At 35.3% G+C, this 27,417-nt stretch overlaps 2 protein-coding genes across 4 annotated transcripts; both read left to right on the forward strand.

The window, feature by feature from the left end:
* Window positions 1–4,677: 4,677 nt before the first annotated feature.
* Window positions 4,678–17,683, forward strand: txlna (taxilin alpha). 3 transcript variants are annotated; one of them, XM_055220253.2, is made up of 11 exons: window positions 4,678–4,836; window positions 5,328–5,469; window positions 5,758–6,006; window positions 6,281–6,372; window positions 9,250–9,420; window positions 10,532–10,726; window positions 10,804–10,923; window positions 11,041–11,115; window positions 15,219–15,311; window positions 15,417–15,512; window positions 15,626–17,683. In XM_055220253.2, the coding sequence occupies exons 2-11, from the start codon at window positions 5,334–5,336 to the stop codon at window positions 15,917–15,919; spliced, it is 1,521 nt and encodes a 506-aa protein (XP_055076228.2). In that variant the 5' UTR covers window positions 4,678–4,836; window positions 5,328–5,333; the 3' UTR covers window positions 15,920–17,683. The 3 variants fall into 3 exon arrangements, with proteins under 3 accessions (XP_055076228.2, XP_073714203.1, XP_055076229.2); XM_073858102.1 differs by having other exon boundaries at window positions 4,715–4,836; window positions 5,333–5,469; XM_055220254.2 differs by lacking the exon at window positions 4,678–4,836 and adding an exon at window positions 4,870–4,992.
* Window positions 17,684–20,566: 2,883 nt separating this feature from the next.
* eif3i (eukaryotic translation initiation factor 3, subunit I) lies at window positions 20,567–25,634 on the forward strand. The gene is made up of 11 exons (XM_073858104.1): window positions 20,567–20,719; window positions 21,143–21,241; window positions 21,319–21,406; window positions 21,529–21,594; window positions 21,849–21,998; window positions 22,086–22,213; window positions 22,288–22,396; window positions 22,474–22,562; window positions 24,657–24,733; window positions 25,074–25,166; window positions 25,355–25,634. Exons 2-11 carry the CDS (start codon window positions 21,146–21,148, stop codon window positions 25,434–25,436), a joined length of 978 nt encoding a protein of 325 aa, XP_073714205.1. The 5' UTR covers window positions 20,567–20,719; window positions 21,143–21,145; the 3' UTR covers window positions 25,437–25,634.
* The last annotated feature ends 1,783 nt before the right edge of the window (window positions 25,635–27,417 follow it).

Here is a 27,417-nt window from a genome sequence, read left to right on the forward strand (position 1 = left end):
GAGAATGGCCATGAGAGACTATATAGGAAAGTTTGTTTTGTTTTGTTTTTTACGAGCATAGGCGAAATATCTAGTTGTAGACTGTTCGTGGTGTGAAGTGTTAAAAATAACTGTTTGATCCAAAGGCTTTTGAAATGTGATCTGGGGAAATAAGCACATATTTGAGGGCCATGCACTTGATGGTTAGCGTGAGTCTTAATTCAGCTCTTAGACTTTGTTTTTCTTTATTACCGCTGTTAATGCGAGCACAGTGCTATTGAAGGAGTGGTAGTTGTGCAGCCCCCTCAGTGTGTGCATGTTAGGGTTTTGCATGGTGTGCTGTTGGTATACCAATTGCTCAAATTCAGGATGGCTCATTAATCATATAGTCGAGTAGTTCTGGGTTCGGTAGTTTTGCAGGTGCTGAAGGTATGGCGAGGAACGTATATTTAAATAATAAATAAATATATAATACAAAGTTATATTTGCACACACATGCATACAAAACCAGCATGCACTTCATAAACACGTACACGTACAGAGCATAACATGCCGGGGAAAATGACTTCCATAATCTCCAATCTTGTGAAGATCTACAATACTCATGTTTGCTTGTTTTAACGTTTGGCACTTTGATTTGATGCACTAAAATTAACCTAAAAAGGGGGTTAATTTCCCCCGAGGAAAGGCTTGATGTAGGACTAAATATAAGGGTTGTGGGTTTTAAATGGAAGGCATGAAGAGTTTAAATATTAATCTCTCTCTCCCTCCATATAAAACTTGTCTCCAAAGACATTTAAAACTGTGAGTAAACTTTAAATGGAATTATGGAAGCATTTTTCCTCTACCTCCATAATACATTGACTGAAAGGTGCTTCACGGAGTAAATGGGTGGGGCTTTACATTGGGAAAGGCTTGTATCCGTGAGAACATAGTTAGACTTCGACTGACAAGAGAGGAAGTGATGTATACAATGTCTGTTTTTTTTCGGGTTTTGGGTCAGGTCTTTGTATTTGTAAGTATTTTTCTTCTGTAAAATGTCAATCGAATGCGATTCCTCATCCCATGCTACGTTTGGTTTGAGAGCCTTTTTTCGAAATCGAAACGTTAACTCTTTTGAAAATACCTCTTTATGATCTGATGTGTACTTGAATAGCGGTATCAAGATCCGTTCTTCACACAGGGTTCTGTTTATATTCAAGTTCTGTGATTTGCCAGATGAAGTTCACTGCGTTTACAGGAAATCCATCTCGGAACAAGGATGCTACAGTCCAGCTGTTCATACACACCAGAAACAGGAAAAATAAGACTGAGGAGAAAATAAACTATGCTCTATAAAAAAAATACATATATATAATGGTCTAAAAGACCACCGGGTGGGTTCATATCAAAGCAAAGAAAATAACTCTTAATGCACTCCTTTTCACAAAAGTGCCAATCAGACCAACAAAGACAAGAGGCTGATGAGTATCAATCTGTCTTTGAGTTTTTCCTTTTTTATTTACTTGAATGTGCACATATTTTGTGCAAATATTGCTGCTCTGTTTTCTTATCTTATGAATTCGAGGTTACGTCGTCTGCCATCGTTTCACTAAAGATGTGATGGTCTGTATTTGTACACCAAATTGGTAAAGGTATACTGAAAAAAAACTAATGCATAATTTATTGTGCTGAAATAATCCATAATTTTAAACAAGGCCAATGCAACATTGAAAAACTGTGTGTACTTGTTGGCTTTTGGAAATGGTTATATTGGTACAGAGAGGAACTGAGAAGGGTACAAACAAACGGTTGAAGAAAAAACTACATTGTACTTAATAGTACTTTATTGTGTGTGTGGATCTTTATGAGCGCTTAAGCATGCCATGCAGACCCAGCTACTGTATGTTGTCTGCCCCCCAAAATCTAAATCAGGCCTTTTTTGTTCTCATTTCAAGCGAATGGGTGTCGTCTAATCGACGTATCTCTGAATTGCATTTAAAAACCAGACATTTACTGATTAAGTAGTTACATTGGTACAATTTAAAGTAGCAGTCCTGGCACTGTTCCTACTCATAATAAAAATAACTTCTGAGAAGTGCAGAACACAGCATATTTACAAAAGGCCACAAATAAGTGAAATTTGGTCTTTTATGGTCTTCCGTCCTAGATCTTGTAGATGTTGAAATCTTGAGACTTTTTGTCTCTTCCAAATCTAAAGCCAATGCATTGGCTGTTGTCTAGTAATGCTGACTCACCTATGTTTACAAGGCTACATGTTTGTTAAGTACTTTTCATACATTACTTGCCCAGGTGGATATTGTGTCCTGGTTTGGTAATTTTGTTCCTTGTAAATGTATTTATATTTAAATCTTTCTTTTTCTTCCTCTATTGCCCATCTTATACTGTGACTGACTTGACTTTACCGACGATATGAATGAGTGATGGACATACAAACGAAAAACATGTCACACAAACGTACATTAACATCTCTGAACAAATGTTGAAGAATTTTTGTCCAGATACAAATAAAAAGATTGAAAGAAAAACTGAGTTTAAGAGCTTTCTTCTGTAAAGGTAGAGTAAAAAAAACTGCATGTTTAATAAGTACTCTGCATTAGTAATAGTAGAAAAAAGAATACTATGGAAGTGAATGGTGCTCATTAACGGGTTGATTAGAAACATTCCTCAAAATATCTTCATGTTCATCAGAACAAAGAAATGTATTCAGGTTTGTAACAACATGAGAATGAGAAAATGATGACAGATTTTTCATTTTTGGGTGGAAAATTCCTTTAAAGATGTTGTCGAAGGCAAACCAGTAATAAATAGTTCTTCCCAAAACTAAATGGTATAATATTTAAAAGTGTAATTTTATAAATGTGAATTCTTATTTTGATTTGGGTGATTTTAGCGCCTTTCTTTATTGGGTATGGTCTGTAATATTTCAAATTACATTTTTGTATTTGCTTGGCAGATGCTTTTATCCAGAAGACTTAAGCTATGCTCCACTGTAAAAAAAATCCTTGTTGTACTTAAAATTTAAGTTGAATTAATTTGAAATTACAATTTTTTTTTACTTTCTTGAGGGAAGTTTCTATAAATTATAAAAATAAAGTTGAAATAACTTTAATTTAATCATATAAAACAATCCCTCACTGATCAGGAAAGTTGAAATGAATTGTAAATTCGAGTCAATTAAACTTTAAAAATTTAAGTAAAACCAAGTTACCACTTTAAAAACATTTTAAATGATCTTTTTTATTTCAAATAATGACTACCAAAGACAAGATTTCCCCTTAAAAATACTACTTAAGTATTTACTTCAGTAAACCATTGTATTCCTGGATGCTATATAGATGCTATAGTATTTGAACTTTACCATATTAAAGGGGACATTTCACAAGGCTTTTTTAAGATGTCAAATAAATCTTCATTGTCCCCAGAGTACATATGTGAAGTTTAAGCTCAAAATATCATATAGATAATTTATTAAAACATGTTAAAATTGTCACTTTGTAGGTGTGAGCAAAAATGTGCTGTTTTGGGTGTGTCCTTTAAAATGCAAATGAGCTGTCTGCACTAAATAGCAGTGTCGTGGTTGGATAGTGCAGATTAAGGGGCGGTGTTGTCCTCTTCTGACATCACCAGAGGAGCCAAATTTCAATTACCATTTTTTTCACATGCTTGCAGAGAATGATTCTAGAGTTCTCAACGGATCGGGTCAGCCCAACAAACCCGATGGGACCCACGGGTTCGGGTCCAAAATATAAGCAAATGACTCAGGTCGGACCTTAGGCTTAATCTTTTCGGCTCAGTGAATTTTTTTAATTAATCATCGCTGTTGTTCACCGGAAAGTCATCGAGTCCGGGCTTTAAAAGCCACGGGTCGGGTCGGGTTGTGAGAACTCTAATTGGTTCACCAAAACTGGGTTGTTCTTTTCCATGTTTTCTGGGTTCAGGGAGGCACTGGAGACACAATTATAGCACAAGTCAGATTTTCATGGTAGGCCTATGCCCCCTTTCAAACATAATACAGTTTATCAATTCGGAATTGTAAATACTACATAATACTATAGTATACGACATTGTGTAGTAATATAGTACAATTTAATATAATACTGAAGTATACTACTACTACTATTTTACTACTTAAAATATCTAAAGCAATGGTCCCCAACTGGTTGCCCGCCAAAGCACATTCAAAGCACCCCAGCGGGCACCTTGATGTCAATTTGACGTCAAATATTAGGCAAGATTTGATCAAGATGCTGCAAAGCATCATTTCAAAGATTATACATTAAGTCCTTCTGGTGGTTAATTTGTGAAAATATGAGTTTTATTCCATACTGAAATTGATTAGTATAACCTCAATTTTTATATTTATTTATTGCATGTTTTTTATATTGGCTTCTTTTGTGTATGTTAACATTTTAAACAATGATAATACACAACAACAAGTAAAACAAAAAAGTTTTTAGTAGACTATATCAAAAGAGTTTTTTATTTATCCATTATGGTAGCCCTTGCCCACAACAAGGTTGGAGACCCCTAGCTGCTCTAAAGCTTTATTAATTCCTTTATGAATAATAAAAAACAAAACTAAAATCTTAGCAAGAGTTGTAAACATAAATTACGTATGAATACATTTGAGAAATTATTACATGCAACGATAAAGACTCGAGTCTTTTGCTTTGGCGGGTGTTTTCCCACCAAGCCACTGCCCGGGAAGAAAGTCGCCGGAAGTTCGCCATGACGCGACCAATCATCAGGGAGCGTTGGCTAGGCGTATCCGGTTTCAGTTAGAAACAGCAGTTGGAAAGGAAGAGAGTGCTCACAAACATATTAAGTGCTTTCTTGGACACAACTGAGATACAGGTATTACACAAACACTATTACTTTATATTACATTACCTTTAGAGTGACTGTTATGTGGCTTACACCGTTGTGCATCGCTGACAGGCATTTATTAAACGCTTGCTACGCGTCTGGTTAGCATTGACTGCTAAACTGGTCGAGCGAGATACAACTAATGTACTGTTCTTATTAATGTTTTGTATTTTTGTATGCATATTTATTTACATTATAAACAGTCTGGTAAAAGTAATCAGTTGACGGTGTCTGTACGTGTTTGTCAGTTGTAAACGAAGCTGTCTGACGTTGTTTTAATCGCTACCTGACGTAGACTTCCTAAATGTCTGCTAAAATTGGCTTGTGGTTACGATGTTAGTTTACATTCTGCTGTTTTGTTGATCTCATAGACGGTAGATCATTTAAGATCATTAAAAATTTATTGAACTGAATTTGAAACTGACCAGGATCTGAAAATGCATGGGAGTACATTTACCTAAACGTGTATTTGTCTACAGATCAGCATGCAGAGGAGGGACATTGAGGATCCAGTGGCTGACAGCAGTCCAGATGATACTGAGGAGAGCACAGCAGCTTCTGAGACGACCAGCAGCAAGGAATCTGAAACACAAACAGGCAGCACCCAAACAGATGAAGGCCGTAAGTCAGTAACAGGGAATCTAACACCTACATGTTTTGATTGTGATGTTTTTATGCTCTACAACAACACTAAAACTATAGAGAAAAACATGTACATGTTGATCTTAACATAACAGGAAATCCAGCCTAAAGTCTCATCATCTAATGCATCAAAGTTTGATTTCACATTTATCTTTGACATGACCCTACTTCGTCAATATTAAAGATATCAAGGTTATATTTTCACATGTAAGGTCACACCTGTCTGCCGCTTCTGGATTTAATTTTGTTCCTCTGTTTCATGCTCAGCGGGTGAAGCTTCTTGTGACATGGCGGAGGAACTGAGCAGACAGCTGGAGGACATCCTGAACACCTACTGTCATTTGGATGGTGGCAGTGAGGACGCAGCGGTGACTAATGGTCAGCCTGACGGTTTGGAGGTTAATGGGCTGTCTGAGAGAGAGGACGGCAAGCAGGAGGAGGCCAAACTCAATGGCAATGCGTGTGTGGAGAAGGACCAGAAAAAGCTTCAGGAGAAAAAGAAAGTGAAAGGACTGGGTAAGTCACTGTGGTGCTGTGTAATACACTGCGATTAAAGTCTTATTTTTCAAGAAGGCATCACTTACAAAAGCATAGTTTTGATCAGATTCATAAAATAATAAACCTACTTAATTGATAAGCCGCCTTTGTGTCAGTGCATCAGGGATACCCATTTAAAAAATTTAAGGCAAAATTTTACTTTTCTGGTCATGAAGGGAAAATTAGTTATGTATTTTATGCTATACTTATTTAATATTTCATAACCTGAAATGTTTCTGGTTGTATATTGTAGGCAAGGAAATAACTCTCCTTATGCAGACCCTGAACACCCTGAGCACACCCGAGGAGAAACTAGGTGGTCTCTGCAAGAAATATGCTGAGCTGGTAAGATCTTATGAACACCTTTTTGAGATCAAAATAGGTCACCTACAAGATTTTTGTGTATAGGGTAAGGCCAAATGTGTAATTCCTTCCACACAACAGAGATGAATGTAGACACAATGATCATACTGCATACAGCACTGGCTGTCTTTGAACTTCCTCAAATTAAATAACAACAAGACTGAAATATTGCTGATTAGCTCTGACAAAGCAGTAAATAGGTCGGATTTGTCCTTTAAAGTTGACGATGTTCATGTAAAGCCATCCAACTCTGTACGTAACCTTGGTGTCTTATTTGACTCATCTCTCTCTTTTGCCTCTCACATCTCTGCTGTTGTTAAAACCTGTTTTTTTCATCTTCGAAATATTGCACGTCTTCGACCTTCTCTAACTCAAACTGATACTGAAATCCTTATTCATGCCTTAATCACATCACGCCTGGATTACTGTAACGCTCTTTTCACTGGTCTCCACAAAAAAAGTATTGCGAGGCTACAATACGTTCAAAACTCGGGAGCTAGGGTTCTCACGTCCACCAAGCGCACAGACCACATAACACCTTTGCTACGTGATCTTCATTGGTTACCAGTCGCTTCTCGTATACAGTTTAAGATACTGCTACTTACTTTTAAGGCACTGAATGGTCTAGCACCATCTTATCTTGCTGAATTACTCCACAACTACTCTCCTGCAAGATCCCTTAGATCAGCTGAACAGGGTCTTTTGTCTGTCCCCCGTTACCGGTTGTCTACTGTAGGCGGCCGGTCTTTCAGCATAGCTGCCCCCAAACTGTGGAACTCATTACCATTGACATTACGTAAACAGTCATCTCTGTCATCTTATAAGACACAACTGAAAACATACCTCTTTAGCCTACATTTCGGACAAACTCTGTAATATTGTAAACTTTTGGTGTTTTTGTGTTGTATGAAATGTATGTATATTTTTGTAAGTTGTTAATTTTGATGTATTGTTATGTAAAGCGACCTTGAGCTTTGGAAAGGCGCTATATAAATAAAACTTCTTCTTCTTCTTCTTCATACAAGGGTAAGTAAAGGACCGTGTGTTTGACCCATTGCGTTCGCATCTCATGTCTTTACAGCGCCAGTTGCTCTTTTATATTCATACATACAGTATTAGACTGTGAGCTGTTGTGTGAACAAAACTTATCCTCACATCTTTAAGTAAATATGAAGAATAGTAAGACATGCCAAAGAAAACATCAAGTTGATCTCACACACTTATTGAACACTGTGGGCTATTCTTACAGTGCAATAGAGATGGTTGTTTTTTGTGTGTATGGCATATTAAAACAATGTTAGAACCAAAGGTAAGCTTAATGCGCAGCCTTACTATTTTAAAATATATATATATATATATATATATATATATATATATATATATATATATATATATATATATATATATATATATATATATATATATATATATATATATATATATATATATATATATATATATATATATATATATATATATATATATATATATATATATATATATATATATATATATTATATATTTTCTTCTAGTACTGAATGATTTGCCTGTACTGGCTGCAGTGTCTGTGTACTGACTGAGATAAGATGATACTCTGTGATAAAGGTTAATGTGACAGTGTTGCCATTTTAGTGGAGTAGGTTCATTTGAACTGGGCAAAAATAGCAGGAAATGGCCACATTTTCACATTAAAAGCCTTCCAGTGTTGTATTCGACATTATAAAGTGTCCCTTAGATCACGATTCCATTAACTTTGTAATTCACCCTTCCTTGATTATAAATGTATAACCTAATGATGCACCAGTCATGATCTTTCTTGGCCGATACAGATTTATGCAACAGACAAGAATAAATGGAGGATTATAAACGGTGCTTTATCAGTCATTGAACTGAGATGGGTTGAAGAGAGAATGCTATCGAGACCTTTCTCAAGTCACATTCATATGACAGATTGTGTCTAAAACACATATTGGCCAAAATGAAACAAAAATGTCTAGTTATTATGATGTTAGAATGAAAAACATCCGATTTCCCTTTATGGCCGATCGATTGCTGCATCTTTAACTCTTTCCCACCAGTGTTTTTTAAAAAAGTTGACAGCGCCAGCATTTTTTATTATTTTATATGAAAGTTGAATGCTTTCCAGAAAATGTTCTTCTTTAAATATATAAACATACAATATATCAAATGATCGAACAGACCCTTTGCTTTAAAAAAAAGCTTCATCCTATCTTCATTTGTTCTCTTTTTATAATCTCTCAAATATGGGTAGTTAATACAAAGTTTTTAGCAAAAAGCTGAGATGGTTGCATTTTTTAAAATGACTTTTGTTAGAGATCTGGGGTCCGTTCTTCGTACGTGGATTACTCTGTTAGCTGGATTTGATTGTCGATGATTTGGGTTGATCTTGGATTATTTGGTTCTTCGAAGCTCATCCTAGGGTTGCTGTCATAGCAACCGTCCGTAAGATTAAACCTGCTCGGGAGCAGGCTTGTTTCATGTAAACAAGATTAGTTTGTACCTTTTTAAGTGGATGTGATACGGAAAGTCTGACGCAGTTGTGTATTAGCTTTTCAAATTCAACACGTAATACAAAAGGATAGATTAAATCTTTTAGCAATGTTATTTAAAAAATATATAATATAACAATGATCAGATTTAAATCTGTCCTGGAAATGTTTCAGAGGGCATTTACACCTGGTCTTTTTACGATCTGGTAGCTATTCGATCAGAGAAAACGCATAAAGTGACCCATTATATATTTTTTTGTATCTACTGGGTTTTTTCAAACAATGAAATCTGTTCTAAAATAATCTGTTAAAATAAATAGTTGTAATGCTTTTGTTTAATTTCTTTCAGTTAGAGGAGCATCGCAACGCTCAGAAACAGATGAAAGCCCTTCAAAAGAAGCAGACGCAGCTCATTCAGGAGAAGGATCACTTACGAAATGAACACAGCAAGGCCATCCTGGCCCGCAGCAAGCTGGAGAGCCTCTGCCGAGAGCTTCAGAGACACAACCGCACACTTAAGGTGCAAAATTTTACCCCGCCAAGCAAACAAGATGATATATAAGGGTGATTCTCACGAAAACTTGGTTTTAAAAATGTCAAGCATGAAAATGTAAAAATTGCTTAAATTTACTTTTTTTCCCACCAGACATTGAAAAACAAAGTCTGGAGTAAATGGGAACATTAATTTAAAAACTTTTACTTATCATTTAACACTTTTTGTAACATAATTTAAAAAATTAGTCCTAAAAAATCTCATTACCGCAACAGTCAGAAAACATCAACACTGACAAATTTTCAAAATGACATGACAAACCTGAAAGAACATAATTTGTAGATTCTGGACATGCATTTAAAATCAAAGTATTATTCTTCTATTAATTAAATTAACATTTAATAAGCATCTGTTTCGGTAATGATAATAAATATGTCGTGTAAGCATTCTGACAAGACAATATTTCAAATTAACTGTAAAAAAATGATCTTACCTGGTAGCCATCTTGAAGTAACTGGTCCATGTGCTTGGTCACTCAAAATCAAACTTTATTAAAATTCTGTATGTGTGCTTAAACTGTTCTCAAAAAGTGTTGCGGAGGATGAGAACATCAGGCATGGACACATCATTTTCCTAATTTTTCTTCATTATTATTATTTTACATGAATATTCAGTAAATATTTTTTCTGTCATCTAAAGTAGTCTAGCAAAACATCCATTTATTTTTTTTTTTCTTAATATTTTTGTGTTAATTTGATTAAATTACAACATAACGCATGTTCAAACACAGCGGACACATTGCGGTAATGAGAATTTCAGCAGAAAATGAGATAAAATTTCCAATTATAAATTCTTATGTTGAAATCACACATTTTGCAAGGTAGAACACAGTATTGTGTTAATTCTGATGCTTTTTAATGTTACTATATTACACATTTTAAGCTAAAATCATTAGTGCCGTGGTGTTTCAATGGTTTCGTGAGAATCACCCATAAGCTTTTAAGGAGTTTATCCTGTGCTGACAGCCTAATGTATAACAGTTTGAGAAGGCCTTTAAAGTATATTAAAAACTCATAAGTGTTCATATTCTTGGTACACTGTGTTACGTAGCGTAACTCATGTTTGTTCTGCCTGGCAGGAGGACGGTGTACAACGTGCCCGACTGGAGGAAGAGAAAAGGAAAGAAGTGACCGCACACTTCCAGGTGACGCTGAATGACATCCAGGCACAGATGGAGCAGCACAATGAGCGAAATGCAAACCTGAGGCAGGAGAACATGGAGCTGGCGGACAAGCTGAAGAAGCTCATCGAACAGTATGAGCTTAGAGAGGAGGTGAGAGTTTGGAGACGGTGAGAACCAATAAGGAGTGTTGATGCTGGAATTAAACCCTTTGTTTATTTCTTTCCCAGCATATTGACAAGGTGTTCAAGCACAAAGATCTGCAACAACAGCTGGTGGATGCAAAGCTTCATCAGGCGCAGACTTTGCTCAAAGACTCAGAGGACCGCCATCAGAAAGAGAAGGAGTTTGTAAGTTTTGCTCATTACTTTGATCACTTGATCAGCTGAGTTACAAAATCCGAGTTTGTGTCATTCTTGGATGTATTGGCTATTTAAGATTCTTATGGTCTCTCTTTTCTTTTCCAGCTCCTTAAAGAGACTGCTGAGTCTCAGAGGATGTATGAGCTTATGAAACAGCAAGAGGTCCATCTGAAACAACAGGTGAGGAATTTAATTCAATTTAACTTTATACGTATAGCTCTTTTTGCAGTTCACACTGTTGCAAAGCAGCTTAACAGAAAGCACAAAATAGAATATACATAAGCCCAACATACATTAAACACAGATTAATTAATAGTTTAAGAAACACAAAAAAATCAGAGTTCAGAAAGGCGTCATTTGAAGTACTTTTATGGGCCAGTGTCTTCTTCCTCTTGTGTTGGGTCATCTTGTGGGAGGACGAACAAACAATTGGACGCCAGGCTAATTATTATGCGGATCAGCATGTAGGAGGTGATTTGCATTGACTGTTTATGGTTTAAAATGGGCGTGTACAGGGTGGGACACGAGGCTGATTCATGTACGCACACTTGCAAGTGATCTGTGATTTATAAAGTGAAAATTGCATGCAGGTGTGCACGCAATCTCAATTTTGATTTGCGTACACAATTCTCAGATTTGTGGCGTACGTCAAATTTTAGTAGGGATTCTACGCATACTTTTATAAATAAGGCCCCTGGTAAGAGCTTCATTTTTGACTACTTTTAGTTTGTTGATGTTCATGTGAGGATGCCGGGCAGACACCTAAAAGTGCATTACAACCAGGGTTCTAAATTAACACCCGCCAAATGCGGGTTAAAATTCATTTTAAACCTCTTGTCAAGTCTATAGAATTGGATTGTTTCTGAGAAAATCAACAGATGTATGTGTTATACTGTTCTGTATTTTCAGACATGAAATTAATATTTAGTTTACTAATATTTAACTCTAGGACACTACATAAACAGTTAGTAGTAACTGTGACTGAGATTTAGTATAGCATTCATAAAATGACTGGTTTCTTAAAATATTCTTGTAAAAATAAGTTATTAATCATTGCTATCATTGTTTAGTGTAGAAAATATTTCTCTGCTGTCATTATTTCCAAATATTTTATGCCATTTATGCCTCCAAACATGTATGATGAAGATTATACTTAAATATTTTTAAATACATATTTATCTTTCGCAGTAACTGTTGCACTGTAGAATAGTGGGTTGAGGAAAGGACATTGTATAGAAGTGTTGCACACTTCTTGCACACAGCAGGCTTTCAATAAAAGTCAGCAAAAAATGGGGGGCCTGTGCCCCAGTAAAGCTTTATGTCTATCGACAGAGAAACGAAGAAAGCTTATGTTTGATCACAAAAATGTTGTCATGTTTTGTCAGGATTGTCACATGTACTCGAAAGAAAAAACGAGTCGTTGCATTCTCTTATTTTCACCAGAAAAAGTTTGGCTAGTGGAAATGCTGATTGGCTTTAGAAAGTTACCAGCCACATTGGCTGGTGGTCAAATTTTTTTAATTTAGAACCCTGATTACAACAATCAAGTGTAGATGTCATAAATGCTTGTACAAGCTTTTGTGCTTCAGAGACAGATATGTTTTGCAGCTTGGAAATGTTTGGAAAGTTGGGAAAAGGCTGTTTTTGTGACATATGAGATGTGATTTTCAAAGAACAGATTGCTGTCTAGTATAACACCCAAGTTTTTAAATGTGTTGGCTTAAGGTGACAGTACATCCCTCTATTTGTAGGTTTATATTCTGCTTACAGGATTTCGGTTCGAAGTAGTATTTTTGTCTTTTCTGAATTTAAAATGAGGAAATTATTGATCATCCAGTGTTTTGTTTCTTGAATATATAACTGCGTATCGTCTGCATAACAATAGACACAAATATTTTTTTAAATATTTAATGTTTTCGAAAAAATATTGCCAAGGAGATGCATGTACAGTGTTTCCTCTAGGATTTTTTTCAGCTGTGGCGGCAGGGGGCGCCCATGATGATAATAAATGTACATAATTTTTTTTTAAATGTAGAATATAGGCTACAGTAAACTAACATGTATTTTTTATAATTTTCATGCTGTCATTTACTTTTCCTTATATTTATAGCATATTGCTTTTCTATGTTTTGATCTAAACTTTATTTTCTTAAAAAAACGTTACATAGCTACGTACGTATAGTTCGGATATTTCATTGTAGTTTTAATGTAGTGTGCATTGCAAATTCGTCTTCGTCCTCGTGTTTAGCGTTACAGAGCTGTTGCAAAGTCATGCAGTTCTGTTTGATAATCCGCACCGCTGTGATTGACAGAACAACCGACCAGTTATCCAACATCAGCAGCAATTTAATTTCACACCCGTACCATTTGACATAAAGACTGTGACCCCGAGCCGGTCACAAAGCAAATCGCGCAGTTAAATATAAACCTTTAACGGTCTTCAGACAGATATTAAACACAAATAAGCACGGTTCCATTTAAAAACGAGTCGAATTTTGGTCTTGGATTTTGGGGATGTTAGACCCGCATTTTACTCTTGTCTATTGAGTCCCGACCTGCATCTACAACACAAATGACACGCGAATAGTCTATTATTACACCCGTTACATCAAATATTATGCGGTTCACCCGCGGGTACCTCGACCCTGCTGCTTCGTCTGAAAACAGATAAAACAGTCTCACCTTCTGCCTCAAGTTTCTATTACCAACGTTCTTCTCTTCCACGGGAATAATGTAAGTTTCCTTACAAACATTTTCGACTATTAATGTCTTGCAGTCGCATATAAGTAGTATTCAGTATTTAGCCTTTTGTTTTTGGAATATCATATCATTCAATGTGAAACTTTGTGAGTGTCGATCTAAAGCACAGAAGATTGACTGACAGCTGAGCGGATAGCTGAGCGGTCAGCAGCGCGCTGCGCTTATAGCCTATATTCTGAATAACTAATGGCCAGATAAGTTGATAATATGAGTACAGTGATTACAAATGAATGTCCAAAAAACTCGTAATATGTTAAATCAAACGTTTAATAATGTCTTTTCTCGCAGCCCTGCGCTGTGTTGGTGTAGATATGCGCCGGTGAACATCATATGTGTGATGACCTTGCAGCTTAAATTACCCTAAATTTATAGTCATAAAGATAAAAGTAAAACAACATTCGAAACTTTAAATGATGTATTTTTATTTGTGTAAGCTCACAATAAGGAGAAAACCTTGTGCTTATTTAAAATCATTAAAAACATGACGTGCTCTGCTGCTTTGGTTTTAGAGCGCGTCACAAAAAAAGAACAGAAACTTTTTTATTCGTTTTGTCAATTTAATAATTTAATAATTATTTAAGTGCAACATATTTCGTATAGGCTTATTTATTTTATTATTATTTCTCAAAACAGAGATGTAGCTTAATCATCCTCCGTTTATTTAAATCTATTTGTGCATGAAACTAAACCCATGGAGGAAATTATGATATTTTAGGAGATTTATTTATAAATGAGTGAACAACGCGAATCCAGAAAGGAATTTATTTCTAGAAAGCCAGTCTGGCAGAGCGGACACTTCGGTAGCTTTTTTGCGAGCTGCCGCCGTGGGTTTTGTCTAGAAGGTATACAGCAAATGCCGAAAAGTTAAGGATTAGATTTGGAGGTAGGATTATTAGGATGAAAACAGCGGTTCTGGCTAAATTAGATACAAATACACACTACAATTGTGTGAAATTTTGTGTTTAAAGTTGGGTTTGGTTGAAGGATTAGGATAAAACAGTGCTCATCCAACGAGATTTCGTTTGCTGTATCCCTTCTATCCACAACCGCAGGCGTGGCGGGGATGTTTTAGGAGTGGCGGGCCGCCACGGTTGAATGTATATAGCGGAAACACTGATGTATATTGAGAATTGCAAAGGCCCTAAAACGGATCCTTCTGGTATTCCGTAATTTTGTGACAATTGATTTGAGGATTGCCCATTTAGAGGAACAAAATGGTAACAGTCTGACAGGTATAATCACAACCACTGTAATGCCTGTCCCTGAATGCCAGTACAATTCTGTAATCGATCTACGAGTATGGCATGGCCTCCAGTGTATATCCAGCACTAAGATCAAGTATATGATTGAAACTTGTTTTAACGTTGTTGTTTTTTGCAAGAGAGCATAATTGCTCAGGCTTGTTCTTGTATTTTAGACAAATGTGGAAGGTTTGAAATCGGTCTATAATTTCCTAGTTCATTTGGGTCTAACGTAGGTTTTACTTGAAGTAAATCTCAACTATCTTTTTTTCTTCTTTCCAGTTGTCTTTATATACAGAAAAATTTGAAGAGTTTCAAAACACGCTTTCCAAAAGCAATGAGGTGTTCACAACATTTAAGCAGGAGATGGAAAAGGTAAATCACTGTTTAGTATAATAAATCGTCATGCAGTCTTAAATATTCACTCTGAAATGTATTTGTAAGTGGTTGTTTTTTAATTCTTGTTTTATTGGGTTTCAGATGACAAAGAAGATTAAGAAGTTGGAGAAGGAAACGACCATGTACAGATCACGATGGGAGAGTAGTAACAAAGCCCTGCTGGAAATGGCGGAGGAGGTGATTGTTGTATTTAGATCATCTTCAGTTTAACTGTGTTTCAATACTGCTTCCAACAATGCTGTTATATTTATTACTGGTTAAAGCTGACTCACATAATGTGTCCTCTGTAGAAAACACTACGAGATAAGGAGTTTGACGGCTTGCAGGTGAAGGTTCAGCGGTTGGAAAAGCTCTGTCGTGCATTGCAAACAGAGCGCAATGAGCTGAGTAAGAAGGTTCAGGTTGTCCCAGAGGGGGCGGCTGCCATAGAAAGCGAGGCGGGATCGCAACAAGAGGCTATAGACTCAAAGGAGGGCAGCCCTATTCATCAGAGCAGCCCAGAGACTGCATGTAACCAGGCGTGCCACTGTGCTCCAGATCTAGAAGCCGAAACTCACAAAGAGGTTTGCTCAGCGCAGGATTGAGTCTTGCTCTCTTTGGGTGACCAGGACACACACAATCCTTCCTATATACCAGACCCTCCACTGGCAGTCTGCATCTTCTCTCACCCTTAAATGGTAGACTTATCTGTTCCCCCGGGGGGTTTTGTTGTGTCAGGGAAGATTGTGCCTTCAAATGATTCCTATGCTGCGTTTTTACTCTCTTTGGTTTTATGTGGCTTGCTTTCTCCCACTCCGTTCCAACAAAGATTCTTGAACATTCCTGATTTGTTCTATGAGGGGCATGGAATGTTTCTACGGTGTCGGAATGCCTCGTATTTGTCAACTAAATGGTTCTAGGTGGGATTGATAGCCTCCTTTCTTCGGGTTGGACATAATCTTAATAGACACACTGCAAAAAATGACTCTTAGTCTTGTTTTCAGTACAAACATCTTTGATGAGCAAAATGACCTAATAAAATAAAATAAAAATTTAATAATTAAGTGAATTTGTGCCTAAAACTAGCAATATTTTTTCCTTAAACGCTTAATTCAACAAAAAATTCAACGAACAATTTCTTACCCCATTGGCAAACTTTTTTTGCTTGTTTTAAGCACAAATTCACTTAAATGTGATATTTTTGTCTAATAAATAGGCTTATTTTCTTAGGTCATTTTGCTTACCTTAATTTAAGAATTTTAGATATTTGTACTAAAAACAAGACTTAAAAAGTCATTTTTTTGCAGATGGCTTAATTGTAATGGAAGACAAACTCACCTTAACCTGTATTAAGTAAAAAATGCATATACACGTTCCAACCATTCTTTCGTTTTCTTTAGGTAAATCTTGCATATCATAATTTGCACCAAATGATGAATGTATGATTTATTTTTTCATCTTCAATGCTCAGAGGTTAAATTTTATTGACTTATAGTTAAGCTTATGGTATGAAGTTTAGGGTTCTTGCAGGCTGAACCCAGATTTCTTTATGCTTTTGCACAACACTTAGATTTTGTCACTTACTGTATGTGTGTTCTAGCATAGTGATGTTTGAACATCGCATAAACTTGAGTTTTTTTTGTATTTTATCAGTTAATATAACCAGTATTGCAGATACCAATTCCATTAACAGCTAATCAAGAATGTGCACTTGTATGACACGATGACCACACATAACTTGATTCGGTTTGTAATATCAGTGCGGACCATTACGATATTAATGTTTTGGTTATTTGAAAAGATAGTTATTGCATGACTGTTTGCATTAGTGGCAAATTAGATGTCAGATGGTCAAACCGTTAAAAAAATGGCAAATGCATCTACAGCCCTGTTAGATTTGAGAACACTATGCAATTTTAGCTTGAATTATATCATCTCTATTCAACATGTGAATACAGCACTGACATGCTGAGAAATGAATGTACGTATTCCCACAAAGTGACTTATAGTTCAGTGATGTCTGTAAATGTCTCTTTTTTTCAGTGCATTGACAACATACTTTGTGATTTACCCTGTTAGTGTGGTATTGAGCGGAGTACAAAAGTTTTGATGTGGAATGTTGTGTTCGTCATAAGTCACATTCATGTCCATGACCCATGTAAAACCCATACTTACATTAGATTTAATATTTCTGCACAGATTTAGAGTTACTGTGTTTGATTTAGAGGTTTTTGTCCACAGGTATCTATATCACTAAAATGACACTCCCATTATATAAAAAGGTACCAAAGATCTTTGTTGATTTTCTTTAATCCACACACACTGTATACATTTATTATTTGCTCATTAAAATATTAAGAAAATTGAAAGTGTTTTGTGTTTAATGTGCATGTTGTGGTGACACTATTTAGGGTTTTTATAGGCAAAAGTAAAGTTATTTATTTAACCCTAATAAGTCCGTTGGGGTCAATCTTACCCCCAAGCCACTTTTCTTTAGTTTACATGGTTCCCTTCATCTTAGTGGAATAAGATTTTGTGACTTTTCCAGATTATCTGTCAAGATTCAAACCTGGGCTTGATTCGGTCGTTCTAAAGAGGTGTAAAAAAATCACCAAAATAGGCCCTTTGGGGGTAAAAATGACCCCAATTGAAATGAATGGGAAATGCAAAAAAATCATTTTTTCTTATTTGTCAAAAAAAAATCAAAGCATCCAGAATAAATCTGAAAATTTTGATACAGAAAGGTAGGCCTGGTACTAGAGCACAAATGCAATAGAGAAAATACATGCCCAAACACACCAATGTACGACGGCCACAGAGAGCACTTTTTACCCAATTTGGCAAAAAACAGCCACAGATGCAAAACAAAGATGTAAAATGCTCACACACACATACACACAAAGACACAGTAAAACTTATACACACATATTAAGACAGATACACAGAGAAAGACAAAGTCACAAATGCGCACACATAGACACACACTTACATTCATTCAAATTTCTGTGGCATTTTGTAACAACAGACAATGCATCAAAAACTACAAAAAATCTACTATTTGAAATAATATTTATTATTAACTCATTCACCGCCATTGACGAGTTATCTCATCATTTATGAGTTCATATTTAACTAATAAATATGCCTTTCTGGACGAATTTCAAAGTGAAAGTGTAATACCGACAAACCGAATTTATCAAAAACGGAAGTTAAAAAGATTTAATGATTTATTTTAACTGCCTTTATGTTTGATAGTCATTCTGAGTCTGATCTCTAACATAAATTCCTATACAAAAACGCAATTTTTTAAGCTTTTGGCTCAAAATGTTGTATTTTTGAAGAGAAATATCCATATTTCAGTGGTTAAATTAAGTAGAATAAGTAAATATATAATGAAACGTTTTTTCCCCATTTTGTTTGTTTGTTTATTGTTTGTTTGAAAGCAGAGGGTGTGTTCTTTAATTTGATATAATTTGTATGTTTATATATTTATAGAAAAAAAAATTCCTGCAAGGAATTTTGTGAAAATTTTGTTAAAATCACAAAAATGCAGGTGGGTAACTTTTCTCAAAAAAGCTGGTGGTGAATGAGTTAATGACCTTTCTAATGTTTATATAAACATAAATTCACAAAATGTATCAATAAAGTAGTGATGTTGAGCAGTTGGCCACATCCAGTAAAATGAATGGGTCTCTATGAGCCTCTGCTGGTCAAAATGATTTATTTCCTAAACTGTAATTTTTTTGTTTTGTTTTTCTAAACACCAAATGGCCGAATTAAAACATAACATCTAGATCAATATCTAAAAACTATTTAAATCAAATTTAGATAATAATTTATGTTAATTTTACATAAAAATATGATATTTTACAGGTAAGCTAATGGTGTAATTGAGTGGTAAACAGGTACAAAATACTTCATATCTCTGATGAAAACACAGCATTAATGTATAGATGGGAAGTAAACAAAAAAATATATATTATTTATATCATTAAAAATGTATATATTTTTTGTAATCACTCTTTTAATTTTAATTTCTGGGGTCATTTTTACCCCCAAGGAACTCTAACGTATACAGGAAATAGGGGCTTATGACGGTTAAGAGAACATATCATAACAATCTGACTTTTCTATGTTTGAGTGCTATTATTGGGTCTCCAGTGCTTCTGGACTGGTTTTGTAAACCATTCTCTGCAAGTATGTGAAAAAAATTGGTCATTTAGATTTTGCTCCCTACGGGAGGTTAAAAGGGGATCTTATTATAATAATACCGCCCCTTAATCTACACCATCCAGCCATAGCACATAATTGCAAATAATTGACAGCACAATTGAGTTTCAATTCCAACAAGCCACCATTATGGTGATCATCAGTGTTTGCATTTCATTAGATCATTTACATCTAAAGGGACACACCCAAAAATGGCACAGTTTTGCTCACAACTATAAAGTGGCAATGTTATAATAAATTAACATGATGGGGTATTTTGAAGTAAAACTTCACATAAACACTCTGGCGACACTGAAGACTTTTTTTACATCTTAAAGTCTCATAAAATGACCATTTTAAGTTAAAAGAAAGTGTACATAATATGCCATCAAATTGTTTTATATTTATATTTTATATCTAGTGGTACTCATATAAACACCAGTAGTAAACATTTACCACTGGTGATTTTGCTGTGCAGATTAAATTTCTGGCTACATTTAAAATCTAAACATTGAACATTTAATAATTATTGATATTGTAAAATGTTTGTTTTCAACTGCTAAATAGGTGTCCAAGATTTGAAAATAAAAAACTTGATTGCTGAGTATTGTACCCCTAGTTGAAATAGCTGTTTAGTAGGATCATAATTTTTTTGTTTGCATACCATTGCATGAATAACTGCCTGACACACAGTAGGCTATATTATTATATTTATGATAACAATCAACATATTAATTCGTTAGAAACTAGTTTGTCAGTGTTAACTTGCTAATGTAAAGTAGGCCTTTCGTTACCATTTGCCAATGTCAGATTTTTGGATGACTTAATTTTAAAGTGAACTATCCCTTTAAGTCTTAAGATTACTTTATGAATTGTAGTCTATTTTGTCTAAGCATTGTCCAAAAATACTAATAACAATAAAAGCAAATTCTACATAACATAAGAGTAATATCACATAATAATAATAATAATAATAATAATAATAATAATAATAAAATAATCCAAAGTTAAAATAAGGCCGGAACGTTTGAATAGTTTCTTGTTTTCTGTCGGATCCGTTTTTTGGCCGTACAGGAAGCGAAAGGTTTCTTTTCCGTTCGTAACCGGGCGCTTTTCAGCACGCGTACCGCGTATTACAGTTTCTACAGAGGATTATAACACATTTTCTGTAATAATCTGGCTATATAAACACAGAGATTATGGTAAGTGTATATGTGTGTGTATTGTTAAAGCGATAAACTAACTTACATGCAAATACGCTAGGTGTTTACTCGCCGCTATTTTTTTTACCGGTAACTTATGTTAGCTAACAAATGCTAAACGTTAAGTAAGGCCCCGTTAGATTGTATCTGACCCATAAATTAAACTACTTCAATACATGAATAACAAAAACCTAAAATAATATATAGAATCAAATGCATTATTAAATAATAGATCCACGCCTGTCATTATGCATAATTATTGTTTTACTAACACCATCTGTGTAATGATAACGCCAGAAAAATGTATTTGTCTCTTTATTAACTGTATGTAGCTATTAAAAATGCTGATTCATTGCTATCCATGCCTGTCTACGAAAAACAACGTATTTGATGATGTCGTATACTGTATCTTCTTCCATTATGAAACCCATTCTTCTACAGGGCCACGAGAGGTCCATCACTCAGATCAAATACAACAGAGAGGGTGACCTACTGTTCTCAGTAGCCAAGGATACAGTAAGCAATATGAACTACCGTAACAATTATTACAATTAGTTATTTCTCTCGTTTACATGTATATATTTGCATTGTAGGTTGCCAATGTTTGGTACTCTGTCAATGGAGAAAGACTGGGCACTTACAATGGTCACACAGGTGCCGTTTGGTGTGTGGATGTTGACTGTATCCTTTCTTAAAAAGTACCGTTGGGCAAAGCAATGCACTTGGTTTCAAGTCTTTTTACTGTATGAATTTAACTTTATTCACCTGCTTTTGAAAAGTTGATCTCTTAACATGTTATCAAGGGGACACTAAGAACGTATTGACTGGATCTGCAGATAATAGCTGCAGACTATGGGACTGTGAGACAGGTTGGCATACAAGATCATCACACACATGCAAAATATATAGTGGGCTCCTAAAGTTAAAGACTCTGGAATTTAAAATCCATTTAAAACCAAATAAAAAGCATTATTAGCTAAATAAGAAATATTTCAACCTTATTACTGATAAGCACAATTTCTTTATAATATCATAAAGTTGTATATAACTTTTATACAGAAATAATTAATATAATATTAAATGGAAGTCATCTTAAATTTCATATGTGTAATGACTTACACAGGTAAGCAGCTAGCGCTGCTGGAAACCAGCTCGGCGGTCAGGACGTGCGGCTTTGACTTCAGTGGAAACATCATCATGTTTTCAACAGACAAACAGATGGGCTACCAGTGCTATCTCAACTACTTTGACCTGAGAGACCCCCAACAAATCGGTTGGTTATGTGACCTCTCGTATAGAAAAGAATACATGAATGCTTCCAGTCTGAAGTCTTATCTAATATGATTTTTTTTACTCGCAGAGGATAACAGCCCATACGTGTCCATACCCTGCAATGACTCCAAGATCACCAGTGCAGTATGGGGTCCGCTGGGAGAGTATGTGATTGCCGGCCATGAAAGTGGAGAAATCAACCAGTTTAGCGCCAAGGTTTGTGAGTCGTACTCTTAACATTTGGTGACATGAAGGACTTGGTTTGCTAAGGATGTATGTGTTTACTTCAGTCAGGGGAGATTCTGAAGAAAGCAAAGGAACACACCAAACAGATCAATGACATCCAGTCATCTGTGGATCTCACGACGGTCATCACCGCCTCCAAAGACTGTACTGCTAAGATGTGTATATCTTAAAAACGATTCCCCTAATGATGCTACTTTAGATGGACTTACATACTGTTTTCTTTGTTGTTTAGATGTTTGACTCCACAACGCTTGACCACATCAAAACCTTCAAGACGGAGCGACCTGTTAATTCTGCAGCTATTTCACCCATTATGGATCATGTATGTGTCTAAGGCTATGTTTGCACACCACAATGTTGTGAAACAATGTTCGCGTTTATGAAAAATTTCACGTGCACGCGACAACATGGTCAGAAAAGATCTGCGTTTACACGGATTCGCGACAACGACTAAATCCACTGTAGTTCCGATGGCTTTCGCTAAATCCTGAGCTAAATAGCGCAAATCGGCTTTTAAAATGACTGATGTCGATAATCGGAAAAATGCTTTATATCTACGTTGACAATCGGTCAGGTCGATAATCGGTCGACCCCTAGTTTACAATAAGGCAACAAGGCATCATTATCAAAAACGTCCACTTTGAAACATGGGTCAATGACAAAGCAAGCTTTAAAAATGGATTTAAAGGGGCCATGGCACAAGACTTTTTTAAGATGTCAAATAAATCTTTGGTGTCCCCAGAGCACATATGTGAAGTTTTAGCTTAAAATACCCCACAGATAATTTATTATGACATGTTAAAATTGCCACTTTGTAGGTGTGTGCCAAAATGTGCCATTTTGGGTGTGTCCTTTAAAATGCAAATGAGTGGATGAAAAAAACTCAATTGTGCTGTCAATTATTCTCTCATGGCCATGGTCCCTTTAAAAAAACTTTTTAAAAAAAGATTTAATGCATATTTTAGAGGTTTATTTATTTATTTATTTATTTTTATATTTAAATTTGAATGTTTTTTACTGCTAATTTGTAAGTTGCCCCACCTGTCAAGTTTGAGATACTAAAACATAAATGGTTATTTAGTATTAAAAATACTGAAAATGTATATGTAAATGATTTTATAGAATAATGTGACACATTTTTGTATCAATTTTTTAAGTAAATAATGCCCCTGGACACAAAAATATACATGGCACCAGAGTTGTATAGTACTCAAGTATTTCTACTTTCTACATAAAAGTAAATTTTCAATTATTCGTATTTTATAAGTGTTTTTCTTTGGAAAACAAACATTCCAAAACATAATTTTTACTCCACTACATTTCATAATTTCAAGTTTTTGGTTTATATTTAATATTTAAGTACATTAAACATCTAGTAATTTTTCGTACTTTTACTCAAGAAAGTAAAAGTACACAATTTTTATGTAATTAGGCATTAAATCAATTTTAATATGCATATATAATGAATACACAGTATGATTTTATGCTTTAGAATGTAGTGAACATTTTTTAGTAAAGTAAATTTTTTCCCAAGAAAAAACACTCTGATAAAGCATAGATGCTTGGAAAATGTAACTAAAATACTTAAGTATTATACACCTCTGCATGGAACACCCAGCCACCCATCGTCAGAAGTTTCAGGAGCCCAAAACGCCACCCTCAGCCAAACTGTCTAAAAACTTTAGCATTGTCGTGTAAACGGCCCATACGTTTTTGTCATGTTTCTGTTTATTTCATCTACTTGTGTTATGTTTTGCTGGCTGTAGTAGGGATGCACCAAAAAAAAAAAATCTTGGCCCAAGCCAAATTAAATTTATTTTTCGTTTTCCTAATTATTTTGCCAATTGTGTCACCATTGCACAAGTTATATTTTCAGAATGTCCTTTTTTTACTATATTTATTTTTAATATTATTTAACAATGACTTTTTTTAAATTCCAGCCGTCATTATGGGGCCTTCTACACCTGGTCACTTCTCTAATCAGATAGATGTCTGGCTTGTTAAAACCATTGCATTTACTTTCGACCACATCAATGAGTCTTGGCTAAAGCTCTTCGACGTTTCTCTTCTCATCTATGACATGAGATGAAAAGCTAAAGTCTCTCATTCTTCGTGCTGGTACCTTTAGCAGACAAATACCAATCGCTGCCACCGTGTCTTTCTCATGCTCAGGGTGTCTTCAGGATTTCTTGGTTTTAAATGATAAATTAAACTTGTAGTGCTGCATGTTTTCGCGTCTTTCTTAGTCATAAACGAGTAAAGAAATCAACAAATAAATAAATGACTAAACTATTGCCCTGCCCTGATCTCAGGCTCACTATGAGGCATATTGCCCAACACTAGTTAGCTGTTTGGATGATAAACATGCATAAAGACCTTTTAAGTTAATGTGATATTGTTTAACTGTTTTGCCCATGTGGTTATGGGAGGTGGTCAGGAAGCCATGGAAGTCACAACCACCTCTACAAGGATTGGCAAATTTGAAGCCAGGTTAGTGTTTTTGTATTATCTGTGCTCAATGAACTTACTGTAAGACACATCATATGTATTTTTTTAAAGCTTGTAGCTGTTTTTTTAATGGGACACTATCAACTCTGTCTGTCAGGAAACTACAGTTTATTGTAGTATGTTTGTGACTCTTGTTATTTGAGGGCTTTCATTTTGCTGAAATTCGCACATTTAAAGCTGTCAAGTGATGTCATCAGTGTGCCCATGATCATGAAAAATATCTGGAAATTTTAAAAGCAAACTTGGTGAATGGTGCATAAAAATAGCAGGTTGATGTTTTATATGACTTGTCAGTATCGTGATCCATGGCTTTAATTTCTAGGTTTTTCCATGCGGCTTATGAAGAGGAGTTTGGGCGTGTGAAGGGACATTTCGGCCCTATCAACTGTGTGGCGTTCCACCCAGATGGGAAAAGGTAAGAACCTTAAATGCAACCCACAGTTATGTTTCTGGTATTGTTTTGTCATTTTAAAGAGCTGTTTGAAAACTCAGCTTCAGCTTTTGGCGTCTAAAAATGGCTGATTAAACTAGGTTTGCCTTTTCAATGACACGATCAATTGATAAATACTGTAAACCGTTTTTCCTATCTTTCTTTATCCACAGTTACAGCAGTGGAGGAGAGGATGGTTATGTTAGAATTCATTACTTCGATCCCCAGTATTTTGATTTCGAGCTCGAGGCGTAAAAACATCACGTTAAACCATCCACATTCTCAACATCTGAACTGCACAGTAATATCTGACACCAGAGAGTACAAGAGAGCCAGACATGCAGCAAGCGTTTGATAAGATTGCCTTCATACAGCAGATACTGCATTTGAGATCTTCAATGCAATGCATATTTAATGAATTTAACATTCTGAATAAACTGGGTTTGAGATATAGTTGTGCTTTTGTGTTTTTATTTAGCACATTTGTGTTGCATCGCAAATGGTCCGGTCATAATAGTACAGGGCTAAATACTTTAACAAAATAAGTTAAATATTTCCTCATATCAACCCACTGTTCAGTAAGCATTTGGTAGATGTTTTTATCCAAAGTGACTTCAGGGCATTTAACCCAGATATTAAAGGACACTTAAGTGTACTAAAAATATGAAATACCAGGAAGTACAAATTAGTAGGGGTGAGCGGGGCACAAACTAATGTGGGGTTAAAGGGATAGTTCACTTTAAAATGAAAATTCTGTAATCATTTACTCATCCTCATGTTGTTCTAAACTTGTATGAATTTCTTTTTTCTGATGAACACAAAAAAAGATATTTTGAGAAATGATGGTGAACACAGAGCAGTAAGTGACCATAGACTTCCATAGTAGGAAAAAAATATTTTGGAAGTATAGTGATAAATGATGAAGAAAATATTTTAATAAATGATGGTAACCACACAGTTGACCATCATATTTTTTATTCCTACTGGAAGTCACTGGTCACTTACTGCTTACCATCATTTATCAAAATATCTTTTTTGTTCATCAGAAAAAAGAAATTCATACAGATTAAGAACAACATGAGGATGAGTAAATGATGACAGAATTTTCATGTTAAAGTGAACTATCCCTTTAATTGTAACACGGCTACTTTACATATTATAGGGCTGAAAGAGAGGCATGGACGTCAATTTCTTCATCTTACGTTTTTTTTCCCCCCGATTTCTCAGTTGGGTGTGTACGTCACCTAATCCAACCTTATATTATTTAATCACTGTCTTGTTACCTAAAACATAACACCATTTTGAAACATGTCAACCACTTCTAGTAACTGATAGCTGGGATTGAAAACATTTTTAGTTGTCACACAGTGTTACAATTAAGCCTTCAGTATTCAATAATAATGAAATGAAAACAATGTAAATACTATTCAACAAAATAATGTGTTAATACAATATCAGAGGAAATAACTCACAATATTGATTTGTTTTGGTTTAATTGTGAAGCCCTTTTAAAAAAAATCTATTTATATGCATTGCTGCTTAATACAAGGATGATTCGATGAAGGATCATGGATGGATGAATGTGTGGATATCTTTTATAGACAGATATATGCTCACCTAAAGGATTATTAGGAACACATGTTCAATTTCTCATTAATGCAATTATCTAATCAACCAATCACATGGCAGTTGCTTCAATGCATTTAGGGGTGTGGTCCTGGTCAATACAATCTCCTGAACTCCAAACTGAATGTCAGAATGGGATAGAAAGGTGATTTAAGCAATTTTGAGCGTGGAATGATTGTTGATGCCAGACGGGCTGGTCTGAGTATTTCACAATCTGCTCAGTTACTGAGATTTTCACGCACAACCATTTCTAGCGTTTACAAAGAATGGTGTGAAAAGGGAAAAACATCTAGTATGGGCCGACTGATTCAAGCTGATAGAAGAGCAACTTTGACCGAAATAACCACTCGTTACAACCGAGGTATGCAGCAAAGCACTTGTGAAGCCACAACACACACAACCTTGAGGGGGATGGGCTACAACAGCAGAAGACCCCACCAGGTACCACTCATCTCAACTACAAATAGATAAAAAGAGGCTACAATTTGCACGAGCTCACCAAAATTGGACAGCTAAAGACTGGAAAAATGTTACCTGGTCTGATGAGTCTCTGATGAGTCAGAATTTGGTGTAAACAGAATGAGAACATGGATCCATCATGCCTTGTTAC

The sequence above is a fragment of the Misgurnus anguillicaudatus genome, chromosome 20 (assembly GCF_027580225.2).
Source record: "Misgurnus anguillicaudatus chromosome 20, ASM2758022v2, whole genome shotgun sequence".
NCBI lineage: Eukaryota > Metazoa > Chordata > Actinopteri > Cypriniformes > Cobitidae > Misgurnus > Misgurnus anguillicaudatus.